Consider the following 17,208-nt stretch of genomic DNA (forward strand, 5'->3'; position numbering starts at 1 on the left):
GAAGAACTGTCAAACTTTACAGTTCCTATCATGTGAAACTGACAGTAGTTTCAATAGCTTATTTGGACAGACAATTTTCACTAGTAAAAACCACTTCTGCTTAGTGTGAGCATATTGCTAAATGAAGTTCATATTTCTATTACTTTCTACTCAAGTCACCCTAGAAAAATTTTATTTAAAGCGAAAACTTTTTATAATGCATTTTTCGTTTGTTTTTTTTTACTAAAGGAGCATACTACTTCCAAAAACCTGATTTGATAGTCACTAACTTTCAAATTGAAGGGGATCTACTACAAGCGAGATTTTTTTTTACTTTCTCCAATAACATTGTGTTATCAATACATGTGTTATCAATACATGTATCACTTTAAATTACTTGTAATTGTGAATATTTAATCCTATGCATAAAATTTATTTACATTAAAAAAAAATCATTAAAGCAGGCCTAATTGTATAGAAAAAATATTTCTTGTGATTGCATTGAAATCAGCTTTAAAGATGCTGTCCATTGTTGTAACATAAAGTAGTCTTACATTTTTTATGAGCAAATATATATATTTATAACATGTCTAAACTAGTTTGAATTTCTTTTCTTTTTTTCTCAGCTGCTCATGAATTTTGAGATTTTACAGCTAATAGAGGAACAAATTTTATCTGCTTCCACTTAGACAAACAGCATGGAAATGTGCTATTGTAATGAGTAGAAGATATTTGTCATTTAGAGTATCATGTGTCATTGACTTATGAAAACAAAATGCAACAGCAAATTATCAGTCCACACGTTTCAAGATGAGGAAAAGAACAGTATAAGCTACATTCATTGATGCATTATTTATTCAAAAATGTATAGTCAACCCAGTCATCACTCCATTTTTTATGAAGCCAGTTACAGTTACCATGAAGGGATGAAATTTCAGATAATATTCTGTTTGTTTTATGAAATGAGAATAGGCCTACATCAGAAATTGAAATGTTCATATTCAGTATTTAATGTTTCATCTAAAAATGATAATTATATTAATACATATTTGATGTACAAACAAATGAAAACCATTCAAACACTTTTTTTTTTTTGTGAAGTATAGATGATTAAACTTGTAAGTGTCTGAACAATACTACATCGACATTAACTTATTATTATAGACTTTTTACAGGAATATATCTTAAGTTTGACTGAAAGAGAAAGTTGCTATAATTTAAATAATAAAATTTAATAGTTTGAACATGTAACTAAAAATTGAATAATGCTAGCATTTATTGACAAGTGAATATTGGTAATGATGTGCTCTCTATTTAAATAATAATAATAACAATAATATTAGTAAGAACAATATTATCTTCACTTTCTTAATGTTATTAACACAATATTTCCTGAAAGATTTTTTTAAATTATAGAAATATTGCTCAAGTCTTCAGAAATGGTAGTTTTCAGAATCATCAAATCAAGGACAACATAGTATTCATGAACTTCCAGCTATCAGCAAGCTCCTAGTAGGTATTATGGAGCACATTCTCCTTCAACTCAGAGGATCACAGGTACTGGACAAATTCTAGTACTGTTGATGGAATAGAAACAATATGCATTAAATTCATAACAAGTCACCAATTCAATCTTAGTTTCATATAGTACCAAACTTCCATATGTTCAAGTCCTTTAAGGATAAAATCAATTCTGAAAACATCTAACAAAACAGTTTGCTAAAAAGTATATTAGGAGTATAGTAAAGTATATTAGAGGTTTTACATAAAAAATGCTATGGGCACATATTATGAAACAAAAATATTACAACAAAAAAAAGGAATAATATAATAATAACAATATTTAATCTTTGACATTATATGCAGTAATATTATGAAAATTTAATGAATCATTAAATGCACTTGAAAGTGAAGGAAACAGATTTTTAAAAAAAATTCAGGAAATTTTCTGCACAAGCATGCTGAGGTAACCCAAATAAAGAGAGTCATTGAATATTGTACTGAGTGTTTGAAACATATTTTTTTACTGCATACATTAAAATATGAACATATCTTTGCAAATTTAAAGGGAGAATTTGAAGACTGCTTTTATTCTTTTTGCACTAAGATAAAAGTATTAAATTTTAAGCTGCCCTACTTACTGGAAGGAGGCCTGGTGGCTTAGCAGTAAAGCGCTTGGCTTCCGGACCGGGGACCGGAGTTCAAATCCTGGTGAAGACTGGAATTTTTAATTTGAGTCTGAGTCCACTCAGCTCTAATGGGTACCTGACATTAGTTGGGGAAAGTAAAAGCAGTTGGTCATTGTGCTTGCCACATGACAACCTCGTTAACCGTAGGCAACACAAGACACAGATATTTTACAAAGAGAATTAGATGAATTACAGAAATGGGAATCAAATTGGAGCATGTCTTTCCACCCAGAAAAATGTCAGTTGTTAAGAGTAACAAAAAAACTAAAACAAATTAATTCCACTTATCTTATTCATGGCAAACCAGTAACACAGACTAAAAACGCAAAATACCTAGGTGTTATAATAAATGAAAAACTGTCATGGAATCCACATATTGATGAAACTACAAAAAAATCAAACAAAGCATTAGGATTTGTTAAAAGAAATTTCTATAAATCAAATAAGAACATAAAACTAAAATGTTATTTAACCTTGGTTAGGCCAATAATAGAATATGCATCCTCTGTTTGGGACCCCTCAACTCAAGAAAACATTAAGAAACTAGAACAGACACAAAATAGAGCAGTGCGATTCATAACAAACGAATATTCACATTTGACTAGAGTAACACCTTTAGTAAAATCACTAAATTTAGAAAGCCTTCAGGACAGAAGGCTCAAAAGTAAAGTAGCAATCATACATAAAACACTGAACCATAATCTTCAAATATAAAAACAAAATTTAATAAAATACTCTGAAAGACACAAAGATAAAGGCACATTCCTCGTCCCATATGCTAGGACAAATTTGTACAAATACTCCTTCTTCCCTAGTGCTATTAGAGCATGGAATGGGTTGCCTGAGCTAGCCAGGAAAACCAGTGACTTGGCAGAATTTAAGTCATTGGTTAATATGCATGACTAAATGCATGATGCGTAGGACGTAATCATCTTCTTTTTTGAAGTAACGTCTGTATTATATAAGATAAGAAGATAAACAGAATGGTCAGAAACAGATGATCTTTACATCATCTGCCCTATCGATCACAAGGTTTGAAAAGGAAACTTTACTTTTTTTTACTTACTGGAAGTTTTGTAGGAAGAGTTTCTGGCATAACAAGTGAGTTTTGTGGCATTCATCCTATTGATAAACTTTTAGGAATAAGAAAGCATCATTTTCTTTTTGAAATATACATCTGCGGAAAAGAAAAGAACAATTGCTTTTAATGTGAGCAATAATAAAATTCTAATTAAATTTAAAAAATCTCCAAAATATTTATAGTGACTTATTATGAATTATGTAAAGACTTTCTTTAAGCATTTTCTCAACTCATCTGACATCCTTTTCCACCAAGATAACTGGTTAATCTGTACTCCTAATTGATAATTGTTGCATAATATATATATATAAATATAAATAAAAATAAATAAATAAATATATATATATATATATATATATATATATATATATATATATATATATATATATATATATAGTAGTGTGTTGTGTGTAAGGTCGTATTTGCAGATAAAGTTTATAGCCATAGGTCACTACATCTGGGTGAAAGTCTACATGTTTATGTGTACAATCACTTTCTATAGATAAAAATGCACATTATCTTGAAATTAAAATCAAATTGAATAAAAAATATTTGTAGATCTGAACAAAAGTTGGTAAAGATGTAAGATTGTAGGCTTATTGACTCACTATATTGTTATTTTATTTAGACTGACTCATTCACAGACTTAACTTAGGCCTATATCACCCATTATATACAAAGTTAATAAATGACACTCTCAAAAATGTATTGACTCTTTCAGTAAATCGCTTATCACATTTAAAATATACATATTAAAAATAATAATAATAATTATCAAATGTGATGAAAAAAAAAAAAAAAACAAATAATCCAAACTGGCAGCACCAATTAGCAGACAATTAATGTCGTAAACAAGAATACACGAAATACAGGCTTGGCTAATTAGTCTATATTGGCTAAGAAAATCAGTTACAAAGCTTTATAGTCATAGATCTAAGTCACAAATTGATTTGTGCACACTTACCTCTGTAACATCGTATATGACAATTAAGTTTCCATTTATGATTTACTGTAAAAGTGGTGGTAAAAATCTTCGGGAATGGTTTCTTTATATAGTAACAAATTCTACCGGAAGTCAATTTACCATGCAACCAAGGACGCCTCGGTGAATGGAACTTATGCTTAATTTCCTTAGTGTTGGCAGTCCATGTAATATATAGTCTATGGTTTGGATTAATCACGTCATTAAAGTTTTAATAGATCTAGAATAACAATAATAAATCTGTGCGATTAGAAATATTTTTACCAAGTGTTTTTGTTTTGCGCAGTTTCATGCTTTTAGCTTTTTTCAATACGCTATGATCCTATCGCTTGTCTGGACCAGTTGGAAAGGGGTGGGGGAGAAAGAAGGAGGTATCTGGGTGATCGCTTTCTTGTAATGTATTTATGAAAAGAAAAAAGTGAACTACTTGAATTCGAACTCATGGGCTAAAGACTTCTCAGGCTTCTCAAAACTGTATCCACTCTGCTAACTAAGAATGTATGAACATGGAATATTGTATTCTATTATTTATGTTTGAGTTCACTAAGCCTCAGACGACGACCTATAAAGGGGGCTAATTCAGCTTAAACCACCACTTCAGTCAAGTACAATTTCTTTCCCTTGTTCGAAATACCAAACCAATTAATTAATGACCAATTAATTGGTTAATTATTCAATTTATTCTTGTGTAGTCAAGTATAAGAAATAATTGTGCAACATTTCAGCTTGATCCGAGATTGGGTTTTGGAGAAATAACGTGTACAAACTTTTGATCAGACAGACTGAATGAGTTGATATATCTCATCTCTGCCTGTGGTCCCTTCAGGGGAAAAGGCCACCAACTAGCTTCCTCCAGGCATATCGGTTCTAGGCGAGTCTCTACAGCCTTAAGACTTGCCCATCTGTTTGGCATCTGCTTACAAGATCCGGACGTTCCATGTACCGATGGTGGTGGAGGTCCTGGTAGAGATGATGGTCTTCGGCCTGTCAGCTTTCAGATGACTCTGACTTTCACCGACATGCGTTATAAACCTTCCAGCTGGAGGTCTATCCTCTCCCAGGCCCGTGACATCTGTTGATTTGCTGTTTGGTGTTTCTGTAGCTAGTGATTTTTCTACAGTGTAGGGTAGCTAGCTCTACGTTCAACCTTTCTCCTTTCTCAGCCGGACTTGGGGCCGTCCTAACGCGGAGTTGAGTTGATATAGACTTTGTAAAAATAAGTTGAACTTTGAACTCTAACTCTAGTGCATCTTCCCTGGTTCATATCTAGGACTTGTAAAATATGAAACACTTCATGCATGTCTGAGAGAGATAAACCACTAGGCAGCCTATAAAGGGGCGTTAGATTGAATCCCGGATCGAGCTTAGTTTGTTGAGCACAGAACATTTCTCCCAGGTATCAATCCCTTGTCTAAAAGAGAAATGGGCCATTAAACCTGCTAGAGCACGAAAACTTCGCTAGTGGCTACAAAAGTCATTGAAAAAGATATCAAGATATTCACTGTGCAAACGTCTATTTAAAGAGTTTTGACTTTGCAATTTTTTAAAGCTCATAAAAATAAACACATAATCCTCTGACATGTTTTACAAAATATAATTTGTGAAAAAAATAAAACAAATGACTTTTTTTTTCTATTATGGATTGTCAGATTTCAAACTGTTTTTATGGGGCATAACAAGAAAACAAATAACAGATTTAAAAAAAAAAAGAATAAAATATACTCAATTAAAAAAACATTATATGCATTATCCTACATATTCTAAGCACTTCATCCGTCTTTATGGTCTGCTAATGATTACAGTTCTCTGCCTTTATGTGACTAGTGTGTTCACCATTGTGCTCCATGTTTATGGTTTTATTAACTGCGAATCTACACACTACATGACTGCTACACGCTTCACTATGTGTTAATTGCTTTAGAGATGTCTATTTTTAGGATGGACGACTAAATGATAATGTCAATCTTTCAGGATCTACTATACGTACAAGTAATGTCAGTAATGAAGCAGCCTCTAGAGCTGTGTTGGGTACATTCTAATAGTCTATCAAGGAACCAACATTTTTAGCCAAGTCACTCAATTAGATCTTGAAACTTTGAAGTTGTAGCACATTGTGTTGAAATTTATTTAAATGTAAAATCTTAACTTTTGTTTTTATTATTAGCAAAATGATTTTAACAATTTTTTGTGTGGCTGTTTAAATTTGCACAAGGTATAAATCTGTACAGTGTATAAATCTGAATAGTATATACTACTGCACAGTATATAATTCTGCTAGGTGTAAGTATTTTTATAGTATATAAATCTTTACAGTATATAAAAGAATCTACAATATATTGTTATAAGTCTTTACAGTACATAAATCCTGCGGTGTATACACGTTTAATTCACATTACTTTCAGATTTTCTCAAACTTTTGTTCAATCTACTAAAGGCAAGAACAGAGAACCTTGGAAGAAGTGTTTGGAAAAAGATTTTTGCATCACCAGAAAAGAAATATTAAAAAACAACAACACTCTGAGTGACATGGAGTCTGAAGACGTCAAAGTTGTCCCACAAGGTAGCTCAGATCATGTCTCACAAGGTAGCTCAGATCATGTCCCACAAGGTAGCTCAGATCATGTCTTACAAGGTAGCTCAGATCATGTCTCACAAGGTAGCTCAGATCATGTCTCACAAGGTAGCTCAGATCATGTCTCACAAGGTAGCTCAGATCATGTCTCACAAGGTAGCTCAGATCATGTCCCACAAGGTAGCTCAGATCATGTCCCACAAGGTAGCTCAGATCATGTCTCACAAGGTAGCTCAGATCATGTCTCACAAGGTAGCTCAGATCATGTCTCACAAGGTAGCTCAGATCATGTCTCACAAGGTAGCTCAGATCATGTCCCACAAGGTAGCTCAGATCATATCTCACAAGGTAGCTCAGATCATGTCCCACAAGGTAGCTCAGATCATGTCCCACAAGGTAGCTCAGATCATGTCCCACAAGGTAGCTCAGATCATGTCCCACAAGATAGCTCAGATCATGTGATTAGCAAGATATGTCTAATTTACTTGAGGAACATGAGAAATATAATATTTAAATATATATAAAATATATATGAGTGCTAGCCCCTACAATACATTCAATATATTTAAAATATTTTTGTGAATGTAATTGCTATATACGTTGCCTTAAAGTTCCAAGACCATAATTATTTTTTTTTTGGATGTTATTTATACATAAATAGCCTAATAGTCCTTTTTTCCATTGACAACATCATATAGTATTCAAGTGAAGTGCGTGAATGAACATAATGTCCATTTAGATGTCAACATTCATACATTACTAGCTATTACCACCCCGCCCCCCTTGTTTTTGTTTTTGGACGATGACAGAAAGTTATGGATTTTTGTGTGTGATCTACTAATGAAAATATTTCCATCCACTTTTAGCTCATGAATCATGTGAGGGTCACAAGACACAAGATCAGAGCAAGGAGTTTACTGGTAAATGTATTTAATGTTTTGTTTTGTTTTACATTTTATGTTTACCATCCAGAAAACAAATCTGGTTCAGAACAGTGGATGTAGAGGTTATTATATATTTTCACTCCAATACATTTGCTAAAGGAATTCTTTCTTGGTTGCCAGAATTTCTCTCACATCGTGAAAATGCAGGGTTTGCCAGATTTTTTTCTCATATTCTGGTTTGGGTTTGACAGAATTTCTCTCAGATTGTCAATGGTCAGGATTGGACTGAATTTTATATCAGATTGTCATTGGTCAGGGTTTGACAGAATTATATCAGATTGTCATTAGTCAAGGTTTGACAGAATTTTTATCGCATTGTTGGTTTGGCAGGATATTTCTCAGATAGTTATTGGTCAGGGTTTACAGAATTTCAGATTGCAGTAGTCAGTGTTTGACAGAATTTCTCTCAGGCTGTCAGTGATCAGTGTAAGCCGTGAAATTTCGTTAATAGTATTAAAATAGAATTAATGTTGCCACGAGAAAACTTGTTTATTGGAAAATGTAATTCGGTGCCATGTTCATTGTATATATAGGCCTCCTTCTCAACAAGACATATTGTGGAGTTGTTTCCCTTTATGATTACCCTTGCCGTTGGTGCTACAGAGAAAACAAAACCCACAGAGGTCACTTTTAGGAACTCCTGGTCAAAGGTTATAGCATTGCCATTTTTCAACACACGTTAGTATTTCGTCAGCAGTGACTCGTCTATAACAGATGGAAGCAAAGGTGCATTGGCGACAGACTGTTGGGGAAAGAATTATGTTTTCATAGTTATCATAGTTTCGTACATATAACTCAATGTTTACCTAGTTACCAGTGATGCCCAAAATACGTCCCGCGGGCCACATGTGTTCCATCCGTTCTGCTGAAACGTCGGCGCAAGGTGAAAAAAATCACCCCTCCACTAAAAACAATTTTTAAAAAAATATTTCCCTACGCTAGGGTCAATAAATTGTTACCAATAAGTCAACAGATTTGTTTTATAAAGAAAGAGTGGCTCATTTTCAAGAACATAACATTCAACATACAAACAAAAACAAAAAATAAGACGGCATTCCTGGTTTGAGACTTGACTGCTACATTAAACCTTGGCTGGAAGATTTGACCAGAATATTAACCAAAAAGTGACAAGAATATAAGTCGAGGACGAATACATAAAAATACTTTCTAGCAATGATGGAAAAAAAATGATTCTTGAAAAGAGCCCCTAACCCTTTCTCGTGACGATTGCAAGGCAAGTGCTAGATTTAAGTAAAAATTTCAGTTCATTAAGAGCTAACAAACAAAACAGATTTCGAAATGGTTTCTATTGCCTCTGACGAGTCTACCCACATATCTGTTATCGCTCGAAATTTTGGTATTTTTTTCGCAGTACATACAGCAATTTTAAAATCAGAGAAACATGAGTTGCATGCATGGGACCACCACTGGGAAAGTCCTGTTAAAGAAGTTTCAACCACCACAGAGGATCTCTTTCTTCCTTGGGAGAAATTAGTGGGAGTAACTACTGATGGTTCCACAAATATGGTTGAAAGCAAGAATTATTAGATAAGTTGTCGAGTCAAATGGAACCAAGTCTCTGTGGCTTCATTTGATTGAATTCACCAACAAACTCTATGTGGCAAGGTGCTCAGTCTGGACCTTGTGATTTTGATTTTGTTCAGATTGAACAATGTTGTTTCAAAAATCCATATGCGGCCAATGTGTCAAGTGACAGAACTGGAACTGACTTATAAACCCAGACAGACAGTTGACAGACAGTTGATTTCTACTTCGTATCGCCTGCAGAAACTTTTCTGAATCTCCAAATACAATCGTTAGGGATGATCACAAGAACTGAAAGCACTTGTTTGTGAAGACAAACCTTTTCAGTGGTGCGTCGTGCGAGACAGATGTTACGCAATCGTCTCACGGACGAACATCTAAAACTTTACATTCAGAGCTCCGACTTGCGAGGCTCATCTGTGCAGCCGAATATTTAAAAGTTGGTATAAGATAAACATCTCATGAATTACATAAGAACTCAATTCTCGGGTTTCTAATCAATTGGTTTATTGTCGTTTTCCTTTTTCTTTTTACCTTTTTGTTGATGTGGCCCGCGACATGAATGTTGGGAATTAAAATGGTGACTTGTTTGTTTTATATCTCTCATTGTTTTTGCTCCTTTACGCTCAGAACATATTAAAGTGCAAATAATTGTGATTAGTGAAAGGCTTCGTAGCGGCGAAATCCGGCGACAAACTTGACCAACTGGACACGCTATGTGTCAGTTTCGTTAACAGTGGATTTATAGCTTCAAAAAAGTAGAAATTGAATTTTAAAAAAACTTTTTTACATTACTTGTTTTTACATTGCTTGTTTTTACATTGCTTGTTCTTCTAATTAATCTTACATTATTTTCGCATTGCTTAAAACTTGTATTTGACAGGTGAATATGAGATTCAAGTGTATGAAGGATTAGAAGTTGATCTACACAAACATAATAGAGATTGTAGAAAGAATCCAGGTCATCAAGACTTTATACCTGTCTACAAATTTAGATTGACACACTTACCTGAAGCTCTGCGGGATGATCTTCTTTTTGACTTCATCAAAGTTACAGCTGACCTTACTGTCCGAATCAGCGTTAAGATGACCAGTCCAAACAGGCCCCAATTCTGGCCCAGGGGAGACAGACCATTTCCGCTGTATGATTTGAGAGGTAGTGAAACGTTAAGGTCCGGCACCGGGAGGATCTGGAATGTTAAGAAGGTCGTTAACGGCGTTGACCAGTTCGGGATCCCGAGCTTGGTTCACTGCTGGTGTAAGAAGTGCGAACGTAATGCACGGGGCGGCAGTTTGTGGTGGGAAGTGGAAGTGGACACAGCCACACACGTCATCTATGACGACATAGAGGCCAGATCTACCTCAGTTCGTCTGTTTTTTGACCAGCCCAACAGCCCCGCTGTGCTCCTCGATCAGGGCAGCTTTGTGGGGGTCAACATAGACAAAGACAGCACCCTGTTAAAGTATGTCACCTGTGACATCGAGCTGGGCAGTAGGCTGTTTGCTCTGTGGGATCGCTGGGACGGTCTCTGGAGTAAGGTTTGCGAGAAGTACAAGAAGACCCGTGACGATCACAAGCTGACCTTCATCGTGTCACACCCCCATGGCTTCTCCAAGCAGGTCAGCATAGGTCAGTGGGTGGAGAAACGACCAGAAGGCAATGTCGCTTATAACTTTCAGTTCTCCTATACGACGTGCACATGTCCAGGGAGCAGTGGCGCCCCAGTCAATATCCTTGGCTACAGTACTGGCTGGGGGGAACACAGTCACTCAGGGGCGTGTGATACTGAGGATGGTCTCAATTTTTGTGGCTTTGGTTATGTTGCTTAAAGATTGTGGTATGAAATGGGCTTCCCCCAGTCCTGGTGGTGTGTTACCTGATCCCCTCAGCTGCCCACAGACATAACAAAACCGCAAATGCTGTTCAGAAATCATGATACAAATGACTGTGGCTAGTTCTACCAAGATCCGGGTTTCCCCTTATTTCAATAGCAAACGAAATCATTAATATTACCAATAATTTATTAAATATTTAGTTCATTTTTAGCGGCCCCCGAAAGGGGAAAAGACGCTAATAGTTTTGTGCGAAATGTCTGTCCCTCTGTCCGTCCGTCCCGCCTAGATCTCGTAAACTAGAAAAGATATTGAAAATCCGACATCACAATATTTTAGACCATTCAAAGTTCTGATGCAACGGCTACTTTTTTTTTCTTAAGCGAAAAAATCTAATTTTAAAAATCAGTTATGCAAGCAATTTTTAAAGAGAAAAAGCTAATTAGTATGCATTATAAGTTAGACCTAATTTAAAACAAATAGTAATCTTGTAAATCTCATTTTCCTGAACATATTTTTATTGCGGCAACTAAAAATTATTTTTTCTTAAGGGATTCGAACAAGAGATTGAGCCATTTCAAAACAATTAGATCAATTATAAGACATCAGTTAGACCAGGGGAGGTGCGGGGGCTGAGCGGTAAAGCGCTTGGCTTCAGAACCGGGGGTCCCGGATTCGAATCCTGGGATTTTTAACTTTGGAATCCTTGGGCGCCTCTAAGTCCACTCAGCTCTAATGGGTACCTGACATTAGTTGGGGAAAAGTAAAGGCGGTTGGTCGTTGTGCTGGTTACATGACACCCTCGTTAACCGTAGGCCACAAAAACAGATGAACCCTACATCATCTGCCCTATAGACCACATGGTCTGAAAGGGGAACTAGTTAGGCCAGGTTCACATCTTACTTTACATTCACTTTTACCTATCATTTGATCTGCGGGACCGTTGGGGCACTACACAAGATCTGTTAACCTTCCTTCTCCATTCTTATCTCTCATTTGTCTTTGATATAATTTCATTCGGATGTTCTTTCTGAAAATATTGAAGCCTGCCTGGGTGGAACACTTCGGGGGCCGAAAGATAGATTGAAACATTTGGTAATTCTAGCTATTGAGCGGGATGTATGTAGGAAACAGAATTATTATGATGTACTCTATGACTTTCCTACACGCAAGGCTCGTAAAGTAATTCTGTACGTAGTAAAGAATGAATAAAATGCAAAGACGAATTTATTTTCCAATACAAACTCTTAAATTTCATTTTTTGTCCGCTTCCCTACCCAAAACGTGGCCCCGCGAAATCCGTTTCGAATAGGGCCCCACAATGCTTAAGTCTGGCCCTGCTATTTAGTGTTTGTAAAATGTTTGTTTGTAAAATGTTTGACATGTTTCGGATGTTCCTTCAGAGTTTACTTTTTAGTCCAAACCTCCCGCAAGACGAAGGGGGATGGGGGCGGGCAGGGTTTGACAGTCCAGCGACGTGTGAATACCCACGTGTTCTCCCCCCCCCTCTTGTTTTCTCGTGGACTATCAGCAGAAATAAGAGAGTGATCTTTCCTTTACTTCTTCTCTTTTAAACTGTTGAGGGAAGAAGAGAATTATATATATAGATAGGCTACTTTAAAAAGTATAGCTTATCTTAGAGAGATAACTCCACATTTACACGCATACTTCCTAATACTGTAAGATTTATTTCCCTTTTTAATACCAAGCAAAATTAATTAATTAACAAAATTTGATTAAATATTTGGTTAATTTTTTGATTAATTCAGATGTTGTCTAAGACAGAGTGAGTTGACAAGAGTAAGTTGACAAGAGTAGGTTGACAAGAGTAAGTTGACAAGAGTGAGTTGACAAGACTGAGTTGACAAGAGTTGACAAGAGTAAGTTGACAAGAGTGAGTTGACAAGAGTGAGTTGACAAGAGTGAGTTGACAAGAGTAAGTTGACAAGAGTGAGTTGACAAGAGTGAATTGACAAGAGTGAGTTGACAAGAGTGAGTTGACAAGAGTAAGTTGACAAGAGTAAGTTGACAAGAGTGAGTTGACAAGAGTGAGTTGACAAGAGTAAGTTGACAAGAGTGAGTTGACAAGAGTGAGTTGACAAGAGTAAGTTGACAAGAGTAAGTTGACAAGAGTAAGTTGACAAGAGTGAGTTGACAAAAGTGAGTTGACAAGAGTAAGTTGACAAGAGTGAGTTGACAAGAGTAAGTTGACAAGAGTAAGTTGTCAAGAGTAAGTTGACAAGAATGAGTTGACAAGAGTGAGTTGACAAGAGTAAGTTGACAAGAGTGAGTTGACAAGAGTGAGTTGACAAGAGTAAGTTGACAAGAGTGAGTTGACAAGAGTAAGTTGACAAGACTGAGTTGACAAGAGTAAGTTGACAAGAGTGAGTTCACAAGAGTGAGTTCACAAGAGTAATAACAAATGTAACTTCGTTATATTATTTTAAAAGCCTTACAGTTATTTTTCTGTTTTGTTTTCTTTCTGCATTGAAGTCACCCATTATGATAAGGATGTTATTTTTAGGTCTGTCATGTATGAAAGTAGTCGGTCAGTTGTAAACATTGTCCTTCCCCTCCTCTTCACTGTCGTTTGTTGGGGCACTGGACAATATCTAAGGTAATCCTCTTCTGCACTGTATGGAATAAGGCTGTTATTATCCATGCGCTTCCCATCCAATAAGTGCTCCCTGAGCCAGCTTAGTATAAACGTAGCTCACCCAAAGTCAGTCTTTTCTACCAGTTCATCTTGACTCGCTGATTCCTAAGATGATGAGGTTAATTGACTCGCTGATTCCTAAGATGATGAGGTTAATTGACTCGCTGATTCCTAAGATGATGAGGTTAATTGACTCGCTGATTCCTAAGATGATGAGGTTAATTGACTCGCTGATTCCTAAGATGATGAGGTTAATTGACTCGCTGATTCCTAAGATGATGAGGTTAATTGACTCGCTGATTCCAAAGATGATGAGGTTAAGGTTAACCGTAACCCTAACCATTTTCATCTTAGCTTGCGCTGTCTTCCCAGTCTCATACATGGTCCAGACGTTCCATGTACCAATGCTGGTGATGGTCCCATGGTTTAATCGATGGTCTTCGGCCTATGGGCTTCCTGATGGCTCAGGCTTTCATCGAAATGCGTCATAAGTCTTCCAGCTGGAGGTCCATCTTCTCCCAGGTCCGTGACTTCTGTTGATTTGCTGTTTCTGTAGCTAATGGTTTTTCTCAGCCGAGCTTGGGACCGTCCCTTGGCGGAGTTTAAAAATTAGTTATCAATGATTATGAAACAAATAGTTATTTTAAATATTGTTTCATGTTTTATTAGGTACAAAAATAATTGTGTAAAGTTTTCACTTGATCCGAGACTGGGTGTAGGAATATTAACGTGTAAAAAGTTTACCTGACAGAAAGACAAGCTTTGTAAAAATTATTTTTTAGAAGAAAATAAAGCTTACCAAAGTAAAATAATCGCAAAAATCAATGGCACATATCTCAATACTACAGGTTCTAATTAATTAATTACAATTAATTGTTTTACTAAATGGTTAATTTTTCTTATTGATTCATGTATAGTCATTAAATATACTTAGTAATGCAAAATGTTCAGGTGATCCTAGAACGTGTACTTACGGGGAATTATTCCACATACGCATCCACATTTCTCAACATTGTTGAATTTATTTCCCTATTTCAATACCAAAGAGAAAATTAAATTACCAATGACTAATTAACTAATTGGTGCGTGACCATCTGGCTTCAGATTTATCTAATAGAGGGCTTAAGATTCCTACTGGTCAATTAACTTGTGCATCGGTATTTTATTTGGAGACTTCTGAAGTTTATAATGTAATACATTATTATTATTATGTTGCAAGTACAATGTATAATGTTTAAAAATAATGCAAAACTATTTATTACTATTTCAAAGACCAGTTTATTTGAAACAACCCTAATTGAATATATATTCCTTGCTTAGTAAAGAATAAAGTGTTGAATGGTAATTTTTTTGAATGATTGTTTCACTTTCTCTGTGTGTGTACCAAAATATTAGTGTAGAGTGTCTTTTTATGCACCTTCTTTAACTCTTTAGATATGCAATATAATTAACTGCTAAACAACAGATGGCTTATTTTATCAATTTGATGTCTTTAAGATCAACTAATACTTTGTATACAATTTCAAAACAATCAGACATGTAGAGTAGCCAAGATTCATTTTTTTTCTCTTGTTATCGTTGTGACGTGAGGAAAACAAAGGAATTGATATCAAATCTTATTACAAAATGGAAAGAGAATGTAAAATTAATTGTTTAAGTACGTTAGTAGAATGCATTTTATTTATCCTTATAAAACTTGATTGTGAAGATTGCTGGTATATTCTCGACATGAAAGAGCTTAGTTGTTTCACCTTCAAAGAGTTCTTATGGTATCCAGCATCTGACTGTATTAAAACAAGCTTAGCCTAAATTGATCTGGTCAACATTTTTTCACTAAAATGTTTTTGTTTTTTTTTTGTTATTAACAAATTTTATTTTTCATATAATTTGAATTTCTGTAGAAAAATTAATGAAGGCATATTTAACAGATTTTGAACTTAGGATTTTTAGGAGAACCCTGAGTCAACTCAACTTTAATGGGTACTTGATATACACCATAGAAGTAAAAGCAGTTGGTAATTGTGTTGGCCACATGACACTGTAAAAAAGGTTAAATGGTGTAATGCTGAAGAATGTGAATGTCGTGGAATGCTGGGTTCGTGCTTCCTGGAGTACTCTTGACACGTGACAAACACAAATACCACAAATTGACTTAAGTCCGTTTCAGCAGACAAATATACAGTTTATTTGACAACAATAATAATAATACTGCACTTCTTGTTAGTGCTACAAGTTAAGAAAATGTCCTACACACAACTGCAGGGTTTCTATCCTAGATTTCTATAAGAAAGTATTTGAGTCTTTATGTTTTTATAGGTTATATGTCAATAAAGCTCAATTTTGAGTTCCATTGTGTTTCCCAAGAATGTTCACATAGTTGTCAAACTTCTCACACCCATGAAGATACAAGAATGTAGTATAGATCACACCTCTATTTCTTTTTGAAGCACACACAATAAAGGGTTTTATTTATTGTATTACAATGTAGGATTCCTAATTATATATAAATTATTGTTGCTTCTTTATAGATATTTAAATACAATTAAAAATCATATCAAATCTGTTTTTTTTAACAAGAAGGCTCACAAAAAAGTGTAATGTGATCTGCCAGCCAAATAAACAATGCTAATACAATTAAATGGCAACAAAAATTGATAAATATAAAGCCTTAACAAAACAAAACTTAAAAAGGGAAACCATAAGAGAATTCTTCTTAGGTATAGCCTAGGTATGCTAATACAATTAAATGGCAACAAAAATTGATAAATATAAAGCCTTAACAAAACAAAACTTAAAAAGGGAAACCATAAGAGAATTCTTCTTAGGTATAGCCTAGGTATGCTAATACAATTAAATGGCAACAAAAATTGATAAATATAACGCCTTAACAAAACAAAACTTAAAAAGGGAAACCATAAGAGAATTCTTCTTAGGTATAGCCTAGGTATGCTAATACAATTAAATGGCAACAAAAATTGATAAATATAACGCCTTAACAAAACAAAACTTAAAAAGGGAAACCATAAGAGAATTCTTCTTAGGTATAGCCTAGATATAAATGTAGATAAAAGATTTGAAAGTAGTTTTGTTCCTACAGCAAGAAAAAAAACCAACAACAAGAAAATAAATGTTCCTTCAAAAAAGAAAATAACATCCTGTGCATATCCACCTGTTAATCTAGTCCTGCATGTTAATTAGAGACAGACTCTACTATGTCATTGGCTTTTGTGGCAGATTCAGGCATCCCAGTATATGCTCTAAAAGTACTTGGGAAGAAAGAGCACAGGACATGTATGTACAACTGTGGCAAAGAACAAAGCCGCATCCAACATAACAAGATAGTCTCACCTGGAACCATGGGCGTAGCCATGAACCTTCCCCCCCCCCGAAATTAAATCCCCCTCTGGGGGGTGTCGGAGTTTAGTGA

At 35.0% G+C, this 17,208-nt stretch overlaps 1 protein-coding gene and 1 long non-coding RNA gene across 4 annotated transcripts; one reads left to right on the top strand and one right to left on the bottom strand.

Moving 5' to 3' along the window:
• Positions 1-812: 812 nt before the first annotated feature.
• LOC129925221 (uncharacterized) lies at positions 813-6,061 on the bottom strand. The gene is made up of 3 exons (XR_008777019.1): positions 5,987-6,061; positions 3,235-3,345; positions 813-1,556 (listed from the first exon to the last, which is right to left on the bottom strand). It is a non-coding gene; the product is annotated as an uncharacterized LOC129925221 (long non-coding RNA).
• LOC106050604 (uncharacterized) lies at positions 6,057-15,126 on the top strand. Of its 3 annotated transcripts, none has more exons than XM_013205623.2 (4): positions 6,057-6,511; positions 6,634-6,815; positions 7,670-7,723; positions 10,176-15,126. In XM_013205623.2, exons 2-4 carry the CDS (start codon positions 6,758-6,760, stop codon positions 11,120-11,122), a joined length of 1,059 nt encoding a protein of 352 aa, XP_013061077.2. In that variant the 5' UTR covers positions 6,057-6,511; positions 6,634-6,757; the 3' UTR covers positions 11,123-15,126. The 3 variants fall into 3 exon arrangements, with proteins under 3 accessions (XP_013061077.2, XP_013061078.2, XP_055880382.1); XM_013205624.2 differs by having other exon boundaries at positions 6,634-6,791; XM_056024407.1 differs by having other exon boundaries at positions 6,057-6,364.
• Positions 15,127-17,208: the final 2,082 nt, after the last annotated feature.

This window comes from Biomphalaria glabrata, chromosome 3 (assembly GCF_947242115.1).
Source record: "Biomphalaria glabrata chromosome 3, xgBioGlab47.1, whole genome shotgun sequence".
Lineage (NCBI taxonomy): Eukaryota > Metazoa > Mollusca > Gastropoda > Planorbidae > Biomphalaria > Biomphalaria glabrata.